This window comes from Fundulus heteroclitus, chromosome 3 (assembly GCF_011125445.2).
Source record: "Fundulus heteroclitus isolate FHET01 chromosome 3, MU-UCD_Fhet_4.1, whole genome shotgun sequence".
NCBI lineage: Eukaryota > Metazoa > Chordata > Actinopteri > Cyprinodontiformes > Fundulidae > Fundulus > Fundulus heteroclitus.
The window spans coordinates 170,967-187,004 of NC_046363.1; the positions used below are offsets into that span (position 1 = coordinate 170,967).

Genomic DNA, 16,038 nt, shown 5'->3' on the forward strand with positions numbered 1-16,038 from the left:
AAATAAAGAGTGAATCATCCGACAAAAAAAACTCATTGCACGAGAAGCACAAATAACACAAGACACATATATGCCGAAGGTCAACATTTGAGACTGGTCGGGTGAAGTTCATCTGTATTAGTGAGCATCAGTTGTGTGTGTCTGTATGGGTGAAAATGTTTATATTTCCGTGGAGCTCTCCAGAGGCCATTTGTCCTTGGTCTTATCCGGCAGCCAACACTTCAAAAAAACAACCACAGCTGTCCGCAGGGAAGGGGGGGGGGGGTACAACTCAGGGTAGAATTTGATAGTGGGAAGTCTGATTTGAAAAAAAAAACAGAATTTGTTATGAGAAACAAGCTGAACAAACTTTTCCTTCAGCTTCTTCAGAGTCTTTTTGTCGCTGTCTCCTGGATCTAATTTCAATATTCCAATCGATTGGGCTAGTTAACGTTCACACTTCCAGGTTTTATCCCATCTCACCTCTGTGTACCACCACCGCAGTCAGCTTATCAAGCTTACAGTTCGGTTCATTCATCGCCTTAGCGATCACGTCGACTGCTGCCGGCAGTCTAATCAAGGCTATGTTGACCGCCAGCAGCTTCTGAAGGTGCAAATACATTATATATCCTCCGAGACCAAAAAGTAGGAATCTAAGTATTGTAAATCCGAATAAGTAGACATCTTCGACGTCCTCAACAGAAAGAATGGAAAGGCACACCGTGGACCATTTCTCCCGTGGAGAAGCAAAGGACCGGGGACAGACACGCTCCCCGGTCCTTTGCTTTCCAAAATTTGATCAATTGTGTTGAGAGACGAGATCCATAATTTCCTTAGAGCTTTCGGTTGCTATGAAGAAATGGCACAAAAGACACAAAACAAAGAAAAGAGCAGGAGAGAAGGGGCAGGATAATAGCAGATAAGGAGCTCTGGAGAGCTAAAGAAAAACCGACCAATCTCGAAGAGAGACAGAACAGAACAGAAGTTTTTGAGAGTTGGAACCTAAGGCCTCCTGTGTTTAAGGTTGGTTTTTTTCTCTTAACGTAGATGTCTTCCTTCACACCCCTTTCAAACCATCTGTCTTCTTTGTCAAAAGAGTGTCCTTTGTCCTTTAGGTGTAGGTGGACAGCAGAGTCTTGTCCTGAGGAGTAGCTCTACTGTGTTGAGCCATGAGTCTGTGGAGAGGTTGTTTGGTTTCTCCAATATGAAGATCAGAACATTCCTTACTGCACTGAACTGCAGACACCACTCCACTCATCTTAGGTTTGGGGGTTTTGTCCTTGGGATGCACCAGCCTTTGTCTGAGGGTCCTGTTTGGTTTGAAATGTACTGAGATTTTGTGTTTGGAGAAAATCCGGTGCTGCAGAGTGCCACCTCTGACTGACAGCCGTGCAGCCGCACCTCTGAAGGTTCCCAAAGCTCTCTTTTCCATTTCTTCCATGTAAAGATTGGCTACTGGAGATCCCATGGCACAACCATGCTTCTGTCTGTAAAAGTGATCGCTGAACTTGAAATAAGTTGTAGAAAGACAAAGGTCCAGTAGGGTACAGATCTGGTTCACAGTGAAATTAGTTCTGGTATTTAGGTCACTATCTAGTTGAAGATGTTTCCTGACTGTTTCTACTGCCTCTGATGTAGGTATGCAAGTAAAAAGGGAAGTAACATCGAAAGACAACAGAGTTTCCCCTGGTGCAATCTTTAAGTGTTTGAGTTTGTTAGCAAAGCCTTTAGAGTTTTCTATGTGATGTGGTGTGTACCCCACCAGGGGGGCTAAAATACTAGCAAGCTGTTTAGCAATGTTATATGTTACTGAATTAATGCTGCTGACAATGGGTCTGAGTGGTGTTCCTTCCTTGTGGATTTTTGGGAGTCCATATAAGCATGGAATGTATTCCCCTGGAAGACATTCCATTGTCTCTGTACTGAATTGTGCTAAGATAATTTTTTTTTATTTTATTTATAAAAATAAATAAAATAAAAATTTTCCTGGATACAATCCATAAAAAGATGAGCGGTTAATTACCTTGTCTTTTTCTAGTTGTTGTAGGTAGTCAGTGATTTTCTTTTTGTAGGAGTTTGTTGGATCCCTTTTCAAAGACTCATATGTGGTGGTGTCACTCAGTGGAGTGTAAATTTTGTCCTGGTAATCTGAAGTGTTGAGGACCACGGTGCATCTTCCTTTGTCTGCTGATAATATGGTGATGCTTTGGTCCTGGCTAAGCGATGTTATGGCTTTCCTTTCCTGTGTTATGAGATTGGAGGGAGGTGGTTTGGTGCTGAATAGGGTAGCTGTTATTTTTATCCTGAGTTGCTCTGCCTTTGTTTCAGCCAGATTGTTGTTCCTGATGACCAATTCCGTGGCAGTTATCAGTTCCACAATGGGTATTTCTTGTGGAAAAATGGCAAAATTCAGGCCTTTACTCAGTACCTCCATCTCTGGCTTTGTCAGCAACCTGCTAGAGAGGTTTTTAACCCACTTGTCCTGGACATTGATGTTGGTGGACTCCTCCTTGGGTATGTTGGTGTCTAGTTTAGGTGCTGCTTTCTGTTGCAGTCTATTGAATTTAGCTTTTTGTCTTTCTTTTGTTTTAAGGTGCTGTGAAAGAGATGGCATTCATCCCACTTTGGAGGGTGCAGCTCTTCTTTCTAGGAATCTGGCCGGATTTATTAGTTCTCCTAAATGCTAACAACCCAGGGTCCAGACCAGGAAGCAGAGCCATAGTTTAACACACCTCTCTGCAGCTTCTGTACTGTTACCCACCCATTATCCTATTTAGACGGTGTCTTTCCCATGGCCAAAACTAAACAAATTTAAAACGGATCTAAAAGGAGCAAATCATAAAAATCTAATAAAAATCAATACGGCTCACTTTGAACCAAAAAGTAATAGAATTAAATGTGGTTTATTAAATATAAGGTCTCCCCCCAAAAAACTTTGTTAGTTAATGAATTGATTTCTGATAATCAGATTGATTTATTTTGTCTCACAGAAACCTGGCTACAAGAGGACTGCGTTAGTATAAATGAGTCCACTCCATCCAATTATTTAAATTTCCACATACCCAGATCTACGGGAAGAGGGGGAGGAGTGGCAACTATCTTTCAGTCTGATTTATTAATTAGTCCCAGGCCAATTAATAATTACAGTTCTTTTGAACATTTAACCCTCAGTTTCCCTCATCCAAGCTACAAAGCAATAAAACCTCTTCTGTTTGTTGTTTTGTATCGTCCACCAGGTCCTTACACTCAGTTTTTGGATTAGTTGTCAGAGTTCTTATCTGATTTGGTGTTAAACAAGGTCCTTGGAGTGGGTGATTTTAACATCCATGTTGACACTAAATGTGATAACCTTTGCGTAGCCTTTAAAACTCCTAGATTCAATTGGTTTTGCTCAAAATGTGCATAAACCGACGCCCTATTGGCTCCATACTTTAGACCTTGTGTATGGGGGTGCCAAATGTAAAATTTCAGATAAAATTCTATAGCTGATATACTTTTAATGTAGCTTTTGATTATTCACTTTTCTCACATTTAGCTCACTTTTCTCACATTTAAGACAGAAATTTGTGATAAACAAGATCTTATATGCAATTGTCAACAATATGTTTATAAAGTAAAATAAATAGTTAAATGTTAAATCTAAATGTTAAATTTAAATCTAAATGCTAAATCTATATCTAAATGTTAAATGTTAAATCTAAATGATTAATCTATATCTAAATGTTAAATCCATATCTAAATGTTAAATCTATATCTAAATGCTAAATCTAAATGTTAAATCTATATCTAAATATTAAATCCATATCTAAATGCTAAATCAATATCTAAATGTTAACTCTATATCTAAATGCTAAATGTTAAATCTATATCTAAATGTTAAATCCATATCTAAATGCTAAATCTATATCTAAATGTTAAATCTAAATCTAAATGTTAAATCTAAATGTTTCGAAAATATGCAAATTGACCACACCCCCTATCAGGTTCTTGCCCACACCACTGACCTTGGATCAGCCATGAGTTTACAGAGTACTTAAACGGTGTAATTCCCATGCCGCACCACTACTAGTGCTGTGATTTTTGAAGCTCCGTGTCAAATTGCCCAGAAGAAAAAAACAGCGGCTGGTGGAGGACTGTTTGGGCTGCAAACTGTTGTAGATAAACCCACAGCTATAGCTGAAAGTCCCCCTAAGCAACAGTTAAACCTTGTAGTGTGTAAATGGAGAGTACAAAGGCAACGCAAACCTGTTTTCACCATGTAAACAGAGCCAGAGACTGTACTACAGTGATGCAAGTGTATCCAGAGCATAGTTGTTAACTATAAATAATAACTGCCGAATAGATCAAATTTCAAGTAGAGGACTTGCTGTATATGCATGACTTACCTTGTCACTCCTCAGAGCAGAAATACATTCCTCCGACAAATGATGACTTCTTAAAAAGAAATAATCTCCCTCCGTCTCTACTCTTCTCCATGACACTCAAATATACTCATGGCTGATCCAAGGTCAGTGGTGTGGGCAAGAACCTGATAGGGGGCGTGGTCAATTTGCATATTTTTGAAACATTTAGATTTAGATTTAACATTTAGATTTAACATTTAGATATAGATTTAACATTTAGATATAGATTTAGCATTTAGATATGGATTTAACATTTAGATTTAACATTTAGCATTTAGATATGAATTTAACATTTAGATATAGATTTAACATTTAGATATGGATTTAACATTTAGATATAGATTTAACATTTAGCATTTAGATATAGATTTAACATTTAGATAAGGATTTAACATTTAGATATAGATTTATCATTTAGATTTAACATTTAACATTTAAATATAGATTTAGCATTTAGATTTAAATTTAACATTTAGATATAGATTTAACATTTAGATATAACATTTAACATTTAGATATAGATTTAACATTTAGATTTAACATTTAACATTTAGATTTAACATTTAACTATTTATTTTACTTTATAAACATATTGTTGACAATTGCATATAAGATCTTGTTTATCATGAATTTCTGTCTTAAATGTGAGAAAAGTGAGCTAAATAATCAAAATGTATCAGCTATAGAATTTTATCTGAAATTTTACATTTGGCACCCCATACTTGTGCTGACATATGGCATTGATTGTGAAGAATTAACAATATTTCCTCACAACCCGGTCCTATCTGACCATTTTTTAATAACCTTTGAGTTTAATCTAACTGAGTTCTCCACCCCCAAAAGAGCGTTCCATTATAGTAGATCGTTATCGGATAATGTTGTATCAAAACCCCTTTTAATATCCTTAGTATTGCAGAAATGCCCTGTAGATGGCAGCGATGCTGTATCTTCCCATTCACAAATTGATACCTTTGTTAATGGTGTGACTTCCTCATTGCGTTCTGCATTAGACAATGTAGCTCCCTTGAAAAAGGTGATTATTCAGAGGAAGCTGCCTCCCCATTCCTTGAAGCACAATTTTAGGAAATTGGAGAGAAAATGGCGCTCTACACACCAAGAGGAATCCTACCTAATCTGGAAAGACAGTCTATTGTTGTATAAAAAGACCCTTCACTGTAATATTCCGATTATAGTTCTGGTTTATGTTTTTGTTTTTCTCCTGTCTTTGATTATCCTGCTGTTTTGATTTCTGTCTTGTCTGGATCCTCGTTTTGTTGGTGTAATGTTTTGGTTTACCGTGTTGTTGTTATCACTTTTAGTCTTAGCCTGTTCTTCTGTCTTTAGTTTGTTCTGCTTAGGTTTATTTTTATCCTTAGACTTGTCCTGTTTGCTCCCTTAATTATTTCCACCTGGTTTTGGTTAATTAGTCCCTCCCTGCTAATGTGTCTGCCCGCCTATTTAAACCCCTCTTAGTTTTCTGTTTGTTGCCGGGACTTCACAATCATTTCATCATTCCTTTGGTAAGAGCCTTCCTGCATTTTTGTCGAGTCTGACCGGTTCTTTGTTTTTTGAGTTTTGCCCAGTCGTTTGATGTCTGAATTACCATCAGCCTGGATCCGGTCTGTTTGCCTGTTTTATTCCCTCACCTTTCCTTCAATAAACACCACAAAAAGGATTACTACTGCGTCTGGCTGAACTCTGGGTTCATCTCCACACAAATCATTACATTCACAGAGTTAGAGCAGCATATTTTTCATCATTAAGTGAAGAGAATAAAAATAATGCTAGATTTCTCTTTAGTACGGTTGCTAAACTTACCCAGAGCCAAAGCTCTGTTGATTCATCCATTCCCTTAGCTCTTAGCAGTAATGACTTTATGGGATTCTTCATAAATAAAATTGATGCCATTAAAAATAAAATTGAATTCAATTCAATTCAATTTTATTTATACAGTGCCAATTCATGAAACATGTAATCTGAAAGCACTTTACAAAGTCAAGTTCAATCATATTATACAGATTGGGTCAGATTATACAACTTGGTCAAAAATTTCCTATATAACGGAACCAGTTGATTGCATCAAAGTTCCGACAAGCAGCATTCACTCCTGGAGAGTGAATGCTGCTTTGTCGGAACTTTTGCCACAGGGAGAGTCGTCTGCATTGTCCATGGCTTTGCAGCAATCCCTCATACTGAGCAAGCATGAAGCGACAGTGGGAAGAAAAACTCCCCATTAACGGGAAGGAAAACCTCCGGGAGAACCAGAACCAGGCTCAGTATGAACGGTCATCTGCCTCGACCGACTGGGGGTTACAGAAGACAGAGCAGAGACACAACAAGAGAGACAAAAAGAACAGAAGCACACATTGATCCAGTAATCTGTTCTACATTAGATGGTAATAGCGGGTGATCTGTCTTCTCTGGATGATGTGCAGTTAACAGAACGTCAGACCAGGTGTACCTACTATGAAGATAAAAGAGAGAGAACAGAAAGTTACAAGCAGAAATGACAACACGCCGCAATGCATAATTAAAGAACAGTAGAACTATATAGAGTGAGAAAAATAGGCCCTAATGTCCTCCAGTAGCCTAAGCCTATAGCAGCATAACTATAGAGGTAGCTCAGGGCAACACAAGCCATTCTAGTTAGAAGTTTTGTCAAAAAGGAAAGTTTAAAGATTAGTCTTAAAAGTAGACGGGGTGCCTGCCTCCCGGTCCAAAAGTGGGAGTTGGTTCCACAGGAGAGGAGCCTGATAGCTAAAGGATCTGCCTCCCATTCTACTTTTAGAGACTCTAGGAACCATCAGCAGACCTGCAGTCTGAGAGTGAAGTGCTCTGTTAGGAACATATGGGGTAATCAGAGCTCTGATATATGATGGAGCTTGATTATCAAGGGCTTTATACGTTAGAAGAAGAATTTTAAATTCTATTCTTGATTTAACAGAAAGCCAATGAAGGGAAGCTAAAATTGGAGAAATATTTTATTTTATATAATCCCTCTTGTTGATTTTCATCAGAACTATTGCTGCAGCATTTTGGATCAGCTGAAGACTTTGACCTGCATTTTGTGGACTTCCTGATAGTAAAGAATTACAATAGTCCAGCCTTGAAGTAACAAATGCATGGACTAGTTTTTCAGCATCGCTCCTGGACAGAATGTTTCTAGTTTTGGCGATATTCCTGAGGTGAAAAAAGGAAACTCTGGAAACCTGTTTAATATGGGATTTAAATGACATGTCTTGGTCAAAAATAACACCAAGATTTTTAACTTTATTACCAGAGGCCAAGTTAATGCCACCCAGATTAAGTGATTGATTAAGAAGTTTATTTTTTGAGGACTCTGGCCCAAAGATTACAACTTCTGTCTTCCACCCAGAAACAAAAACTCAAAAATGTGAAAAGTGGCAGATTAGCTTACTTTTCTGATCCTCTGGCATGATGGCAGCAAAATTTTTTGTTAATGCAAATGCTGTAAATCTTTGGTCAAAGGAGCAGGGGACCTCCCTGCTGCTGGTGGCTCTGTGAGCGGGGAGAGCTTTCAGTTTTTCAGTTCTGTGGAAACTGACCACTGCTCCCCCTGGCTGTTCTCAGTCTGAGAGGCAGACAGCAGCTGCCTTCTACCGCATGAGGTGGATGGCTGGACACTTCAGAGACTAAAAAGCTTTCAGTATGAAGAAAATGAGAGAAAGCCTCCGTAAATCTACAGATCTGAAACATTGTGTTTGCATCTAGAGAACTGTCATTTTTCTTTTCTTTAATTTTCTTCCTTCAGGTATGGTTCATGGTTTGTAAATAGTACATTTATATATATATATATATATATATATATATATATATATATATATATATATATATATATATATATATATATATATATACATCATGGCCAAAAAAAGCCAACTTAAAGGATCCACTAAATTCAACATAGTCTACTGGACAGAATGAGATGTGTTTTTTCACATCTAGTTTGTTTTACTGCCAGTTCCATAGCCCTCATCTAATTGTCCAGCAATGCCAACTCCGGCCAAAATCTTTAGTCTTGTGTTGTTTTTAAGATGCCTTTGGCTACTGTTATTCCATTAGCATTTTTCAGACAGATATTTAAAGTCTCTGAACCCCACATTTATCTTCAAAACCTCAGTTCCAACATAGCAATAAAAGACTTTTCTAACATTACTAGCCTGCAAGGATTGGCATGCACGGGGGGGCTTGTTTAGCTGTCTCTATGTAACTTGTCTGCTGCTGGATTTTTAAGTTTTGTTTGTTTTGTGCTTTTTTGTCTCTCTTGTTGTGTCTCTGTTCTGTCTTCTGTAACCCCCAGTCGGTCGAGGCAGATGACCGTTCATACTGAGCCCGGTTCTGCCGGAGGTTTTCCTTCCCGTTAATGGGGAGTTTTTCTTCCCACTGTCGCTTCATGCTTGCTCAGTATGAGGGATTGCAGCAAAGCCATGTACAATGCAGATGACTCTTCCTGTGGCTCTACGGTTCCCCAGGAGTGAATGCTGCTTGTCGGGACTTTGATGCAATCAACTGGTTTCCTTATATAGGACATTTTTGACCAATCTGTATAATCTGACCCAATCTGTATAATATAATTGAACTTGATTTTGTAAAGTGCCTTGAGATGACATGTTTCATGATTTGGCGCAATATAAATAAAATTGAATTGAATTGAATTGAAGTTAGTCTGGTTTGAAATCTTCCACTTCCATCTATCCACTTTTTCTTCTTGAGGGAAAGAGTAATGAATCAATATTTTTTAAGTAAACGACAGATTTTTTTTTAATGGAACCTCTCTCTTCTTCCTTGTCATTGTTGTTGTCTAATTCAGTTTAATTCCATATATACTGTATATCTATCTATCTATCTATCTATCTATCTATCTATCTATCTATCTATCTATCTATCTATCTATCTATCTATCTATCTATCTATCTATCTATCTATCTATCTATCTATCTATCTATCTATCTATCTATCTATCTATCTATCTATCTATCTATCTATGTGTGTATGAGTGACATTTAAGCCTGTGCACCTGGTGTGTGACAATGATTGACAGAAATCATAACTTAAACAGATTATATGAATAAGGACACAAAAGGCACTGATTGGCCAAGAACACAGAGAGCTGCTCACCTGATGAGATTTTAAATAACAAATCAGAGACCAACATTCAGTCACATGGAAGCAAGTGTTTAAGAAGATACAAGTTGATTACCTACTCTAATAAAAAAACAGCAGATTATCTGTGAATAATTTAGATAATAATTTCTCATTTTTTCTAGGTGCTCCACCAGTGGTTACCAATAATCCTCAGGAGAAGGTAAGACATCTGTCTTTATTTTATTTGTTTATGTATTTATTTATGTATTCACTTACAAACATTAAATTCTTATTATTCTTTTTATAGTCGTTTTGCAATCCTTCTGAGGAAAACAGCAAGAAATGTCAAAACGAAACTGAAAAACTTCTCAGAAGACTTCACCTCCGAAACCAACATCAGCAGATGCTGTCATCTGAGGACTTTGTTAAAATAACTCCACCTATGAAACAGACAAATGAGATATTTGAAAAAGATCTAGTACGTGCTTTTCTTCAGAGGTTAATGATGTTAGATTACAGAGCAAGATATATCCCTGTACAGCGAGAAAACTCTAAATTGAATAATTCACCGGCTTTTCCAGTATCTGAAAGTGCTGACGATGACTTTGACGCTCTTTTTAGTACTACAGCCAATTTAATTCAGTCAAAAGAGAATCATATACACCCAATGGATGTTCAAATGGCAGTACTTCACTGCTCAGAAAGCTTACTTCAGCAGAAAATCATCACAAAGCTGTCACAATGCCAGTATGCCTTACCTTTGCTTGTTCCTGATCCTGCCTCAACAAATATTGAGTGTCCTCTGTGGACATTCAGACAAATAACAAAAACATGGAAAATAAGCCCAATTGAGGCAAATTCAACCACTCTCACGATGAAGAGCATGCCGATCTGCAAAGCCAAGACTCCAATGGTTTCATTTTTTCGACTGGGCTCTATGTCTTTGTCCAAATCTCAGCTGATGAATGCTATGATCAATGACCGCCACAACACATTCTTCCACAGAAACTGTCCAGGCAGCACCAAATCTCGTCATCTGATAGATGGTGTGGCAGAGATTGCATGGTACTGCCCTGCTGGAAAACCCAATGATTTATTTAATGACTGCATTGCCTTCTGTAATCTTCATGGCGATGCTCTTGCAATCGCAAAGCAGCGTGAAATACTGACTGAAATGTCTTCAGTAATTGTTGTTCTTGTACCAACTTTGGAAAAAAGCCAGGGAAGTAGTGCAGTCATTTCAATGCTTTACAAATCGCCAAAACCTCTGATTGTCATCAGTGCTGACAATGAGTGTGGTGGAGTTGAGGTGAAAAAACAAAAATACAAACTGGGTCTGAAAGAAAGAAGCCAGTCAGATGTTTCTGAAGAACTGAAAAAGATTATAAGAAGCATTTTGTCTGGACCCCACACTTCTTTCCAGCTTGAAACTATGGCCAAAGTACCTGGAGTCAAAGTGGATGAAGATGTGGAGGTCTGCCTGAAAGGCAAATTGTTGGCCATGGAACTAGTCAAAATGATTGAAAGGATGGATATTGCCAAACTAAAAGATACATTCCTTCCCTGCCAAGGCCAACTTTGGTATGAATGGTGCAAAATCAACAAAGAATTACATCATCTAAAGGGAAACATTGAGGATGAAAAATGTCAGAAGAGTGAAGAGCTGATGGAACTAAGACAGAAACAGTGTGATGTGTCCAATAGTGAACTGATGAGGTTGTTCATTAAGAACCTCAATGATTTGCAACCAAATGACAGAGAATACTTCTTAAAATGGACTCAGATCCTGATAGATGGCCTCTCAACAGACGATCTTTCTTTAGTTCTCCAAAGCTATGATGAAACATGGTCAGAGGTCTTGGATCTCAAGAAGAAACATGACAAATCTGTTCAATTAGAAAAAAAGCAAGAAGAACTTGAAAAGCTATCAAAAAAGGTTCAATCAGCAACCTTTGGTCTGGAGCACATGTTCAGAGAAATGGGACAGATTTACGAAGCCCATAAATCTCTCAAGAAGCAATCTCTGGGCCATCAGAGTGAATGGTCTAAATACCCTGAGCTAGCTGCAGACTTGATGATAAAGGGACACCCAATGGAGTTGATGGATGGTGATGCAGGTCACATACCTTTAATATGGATATCTAGTCTTTTACAGGCAGTCATCCAGAAACTGGGTGACCAGAGAGTCTTTGTGCTTTCAGTTTTGGGCGTACAAAGCAGCGGAAAGTCAACAATGCTGAATGCCATGTTTGGATTGCAGTTTGCTGTAAGCTCCGGGAGGTGCACCAAGGGGGCTTATATGCAACTGGTTGAGCTGTCAGAGGAAATCAAAAAAGACTACCGGTTTGACTATATTCTAGTTGTGGACACTGAGGGGCTGCGTGCTCTCGAGTTAGCAGGTAATGCCAGCCTCCATCGTGACAATGAACTTGCAACATTTGTTGTTGGATTGGGAAACATGACATTAATCAACATCTTTGGTGAGAACCCAGCAGATATGCAAGATGTACTGCAGATTGTTGTGCAGGCTTTTATGAGAATGAAGAAAGTCCAACTTACTCCAAGCTGTGTGTTTGTTCATCAGAATGTCACTGATATTGCAGCAGCAGAGAAAAACATGGATGGAAAAAGACGCCTGCAGGAAAAACTGGACAAGATGGCTCAACTTGCTGCCAAAGAGGAAGTGTGTGATGTTGAGTGTTTCAGTGATGTCATTGCATTTGATGTGCAAAAAGACGTGAAATACTTTGCTCAGCTATGGGAGGGAAGTCCGCCAATGGCTCCACCAAATCCAGGGTATAGTGAGAGTGTCCAAGAACTGAAGACCATCATCCTGTCTAAGGCCTCACAGTCTAAAGGAATCACTTTGTCACATTTCAATACCAAAGTTCAGGACCTGTGGAACGCCTTGATGAATGAAAACTTTGTTTTTAGCTTCAAAAATACCCAAGAAATTGTAGTTTACAGAAAACTGGAGGTCCAATATTGGAGTTGGACTTGGGCCCTGAGGAGTGAAATGCTGAACATTGAAAACCAACTTTATCCCAAAATTAAAAAGGGCCAACAGGGCAAAGTTGAGCTCAGTGACCTTTCCAAAGCAATGAACAAAAGGTACAAAGAAATAAAACAAGCTATTGCAGACTACTTTGAAGAAGATAAAGACAAAGAAATGTTGGTTCAGTGGCGGAGCCGATTTGAAAATAAAATCAAAGAACTTCATGGGGAACTTACAACAGGTGTAAAGAGAAAACTGGATCAAGTTATTGATCAAAATAATGCTCGGAAAAACCTTGACAACAAGAAGACAGAGTTTGAAAACAAGCTGTTCCAGAAAAGCAAAGAGCTTGCTCACCAATTAAAATGCATCACAAATGAAGAGGAAATAAGAGCCCACTTCAGCACTGTATGGGAGCACCGTGTTAAGGAATTAACCTCAGATATGAAACCCATTGAAGACATAAACTTGGAGGAAGATCAGTTTCTTGTCCTTCAAGATCTTGGTTTTGAAAATGGACTTATTGTCGAGTCAAGAAAAAACATGAAATACAAATCTCTGTCAGAAACTGGGACCTACTCTGATTATATAACCCAAAGGAAGATTAGATTATTTGGAAAGACACTTGGGTATGAACAACAGGAAAGAATCAGATCATTTATCAAAAATGTTGAAACAGAATGTCTGGACGCCTTGAAGAGGAAACCTATTGCAGCCACAGGTTACAGCTCAGCCTACTTGCAGGAACTTGGCAATACTATAAAACAAAAAGTGAGTGAGTTTGAATCAGAGAGAAACTTCACTTTCAAGAAGGAGTTTACAGTTGATCTTTCACTGTATGTCTTTGACAGGACAGAAAGCTGGCTCTTACAATCCCATAAGAAATACAAAGACAAAAATGATGTCCTCACTTATCTGGACAGCAAGAAAAGTGAATATTACAACATTTTCAGAAGCTTTTGCAAAGGAAGCTCCTCTGCTGTTGTGTTTGGAGGAATGATTTGTAAAAACCTCAAAGCTTCTGCTGTTGAGGCTGTCAGTAACAAGACAGCTGTGGATATTGCTGGAAAGATGATGTGCAGCTTTCCAGCTTTCAGTCAGAACAGACTGAACTTAGAGAAACATGTGTTAACATCTCTGGCAGAGAAAGAAGACTTTAACAGTTTTATCACCTACATCAAAAATCCAAGAAGGCATGTAGAGGCTTTTGTCAAAGAAGAAGTGAAGAAATATGTGTTCAGTGCACAAAAAGATAAGGTCCAGAATATTCTGAAGAAAAATACAGAAGACATCAACAGACTCATCAGCCAAGCTTTGTTTGATGCAACAGAGAAACCTAAAAAGGAGGGAGGAGACATAGAAATGTGGGTGGAGGAATTTTCCAGTAAATTAGAACCACATTTGACACTTAATACCATTAGTTGCCAAAACTTCATTGACATAAACAATTTTGACTTTCTTAAAGAAGAGATAGAGAAAGGCCTCAAAGTCATTATAAAGGAGATGAGCAATCTCTCACTGAATACGGTGAATGATTGCAGACATAAGCCTGAACAAATCCTCATTGATCAGTTGTGCAACGGCTGCTGGGAAATATGTCCATTCTGCTCTGCTGTTTGCACCAACACTCTAAAGGACCACAGTCCTGAGAAGCACAGTGTCCCTTTTCATCGACCCGGTGGAGTTAAAGGTTGGCACACAAGAGGAAAAGTTGACCTTGTAACTGATTTCTGCACCACATTAGTTGCAAGTGACAGAAGCTTTTACCCTGAACATGACTCACAGGAGACAGTTCCATTTAAACAGTATCCTACTGCTGGAGAAAAATATGCTTCATGGAGCATTACAGCTGATGCATCTATGCTGGCCTACTGGAAATGGTTCGTCTGCCACTTTCAAAAAGATATGGAAGACCACTATAAGTTGAAATTCCAGGGTCATGGAAAAATTCCCCATGAATGGAAAAAATTGTGTAAAGAAGATGCCATTAGAAGTCTAAATGAAATGTGCAGTTTGTAAGAAATTAGCAGTTACTCTTCAAGTTAATTTTTATCTTGAACAGTCAGAGATACTAGGGTTACACACCCTCTAAAATAAAAGGATTTCATATAAATTTGTTTAGCTTATATTTGCCACAGTTGATTTATTAGTAAGGATCATTGAGATGTATTGTAGCAAACTTCAGTTTTTGGTATACATGTGGAAGTATTTTAGAAGGTTTTCAGAAATTAGTGTTTCAAGTGTTTTCTCAGTAAAGATAGCATGAACATAAAATTAAAAATTAAAATATTTTCTTTTCCTATTAATCATGATCTTAATAAATGTTAAATGAACATAATAAAAATAAGTTTATACCAGGAATTTCTATATCTAGTGTAATAAGCAGTGACAATATTAGTCTGATGAAATTTCTTTAAAAAAAGAACTCCTGTATGTGAATTGTTGCTCTTTGTGGGAACTTGGGAAATAAAGATTCATTGATCAGTAAGGAAAATGTGTCCTAAAAATTATTTGACTTCAGTTTTCTATCAGAACTTTAGAGATTTCATAGGTCTAGTGGAAGAAATCTTTGTTTTGCAGATGTCTGGCCTTATATTGATTTGTCTCCCATTGTCTTGAACATCTAAAGAAATATATTTAATATAACAAAATGCAGCCTGTTACATTTAAATGATCCATGTAAATTGACTGGATGTATGCCTTCTACTACTTGCTCTAACAAAAATTATCAGTGATTAGCCAAGCCGGCCATGCCTGGTACACTAGATCAGGGGTGGCATGGGGCCCTCTGAATTGTGAAGACAAAAAATAAAACAGACCCATTATACAGATAGAGAAATTTAATAGAATAGACTTACATTATTTTTTTCTACCTTTTGTCCCTCTCTTCTTATCCATTTTCTTGCTGTTTACCCCTCCGTTTTTTCTTTTGTCCGTTTTTCTAGTAAACAAGCCATGATCTGCTTATGTGTTCTCCATTTTTCATTTGAATGCATACTGTAGGGATTAAGGGAAAAGCATTAGGCTGGTTTAAATCTTATCTGTCGGACAGATTCCAGTTTGTTCATGTTAATAATAAATCTTCCTCGAACTCTAGGGTCACTTGTGGAGTACCACAGGGTTCAGTCCTTGGACCAATTCTATTTACTATATATATGCTTCCGATTGGCAAAATTATCAGACAGCATGGGATTAATTTCCACTGTTATGCTGATGACACTCAGCTATATTTATCCATAAATCCTGATGAATCCAATCAGTTACTTCGACTGCAGTCATGTCTTGATGACATCAAAAGCTGGATGACTTTAAATTTCCTGCATTTAAATTCTGACAAGACAGAAGTTGTAATCTTTGGGCCAGAGTCTTCAAAAAATAAAGTTCTTAATCAATCCCTTAATCTGGATGGCATTAACTTGGCCTCTGTTAATAAAGTTAAAAATCTTGGTGTTGTTTTCGACCAAGACATGTCATTTAAATCCCATATTAAACAGGCATCCAGAGTTTCCTTTTTTCACCTCCGGAATATCGCCAAAATTAGAAACATTCTGTCCA

The 16,038-nt window shown here is 37.8% G+C and overlaps 1 protein-coding gene across 1 annotated transcript; it reads left to right on the forward strand.

Moving 5' to 3' along the window:
- Window positions 1-2,378: 2,378 nt before the first annotated feature.
- On the forward strand, window positions 2,379-14,781 carry LOC110367904 (interferon-induced very large GTPase 1). The gene is made up of 3 exons (XM_036127412.1): window positions 2,379-2,493; window positions 9,671-9,708; window positions 9,796-14,781. Exons 1-3 carry the CDS (start codon window positions 2,379-2,381, stop codon window positions 14,500-14,502), a joined length of 4,860 nt encoding a protein of 1,619 aa, XP_035983305.1. The 3' UTR covers window positions 14,503-14,781.
- Window positions 14,782-16,038: the final 1,257 nt, after the last annotated feature.

Excerpts from the sequence above, each read along its gene's own strand:
- LOC110367904 (XM_036127412.1), top strand. The coding sequence starts at position 2,379 with ATGGCAAAATTCAGGCCTTTACTCAGTACCTCCATCTCTGGCTTTGTC. Across the intron at positions 2,494-9,670 it reads GTTGGTGGACTCCTCCTTGG|GTGCTCCACCAGTGGTTACC; the intron begins GTATGTTGGTGT and ends CATTTTTTCTAG. Across the intron at positions 9,709-9,795 it reads CCAATAATCCTCAGGAGAAG|TCGTTTTGCAATCCTTCTGA; the intron begins GTAAGACATCTG and ends TTCTTTTTATAG.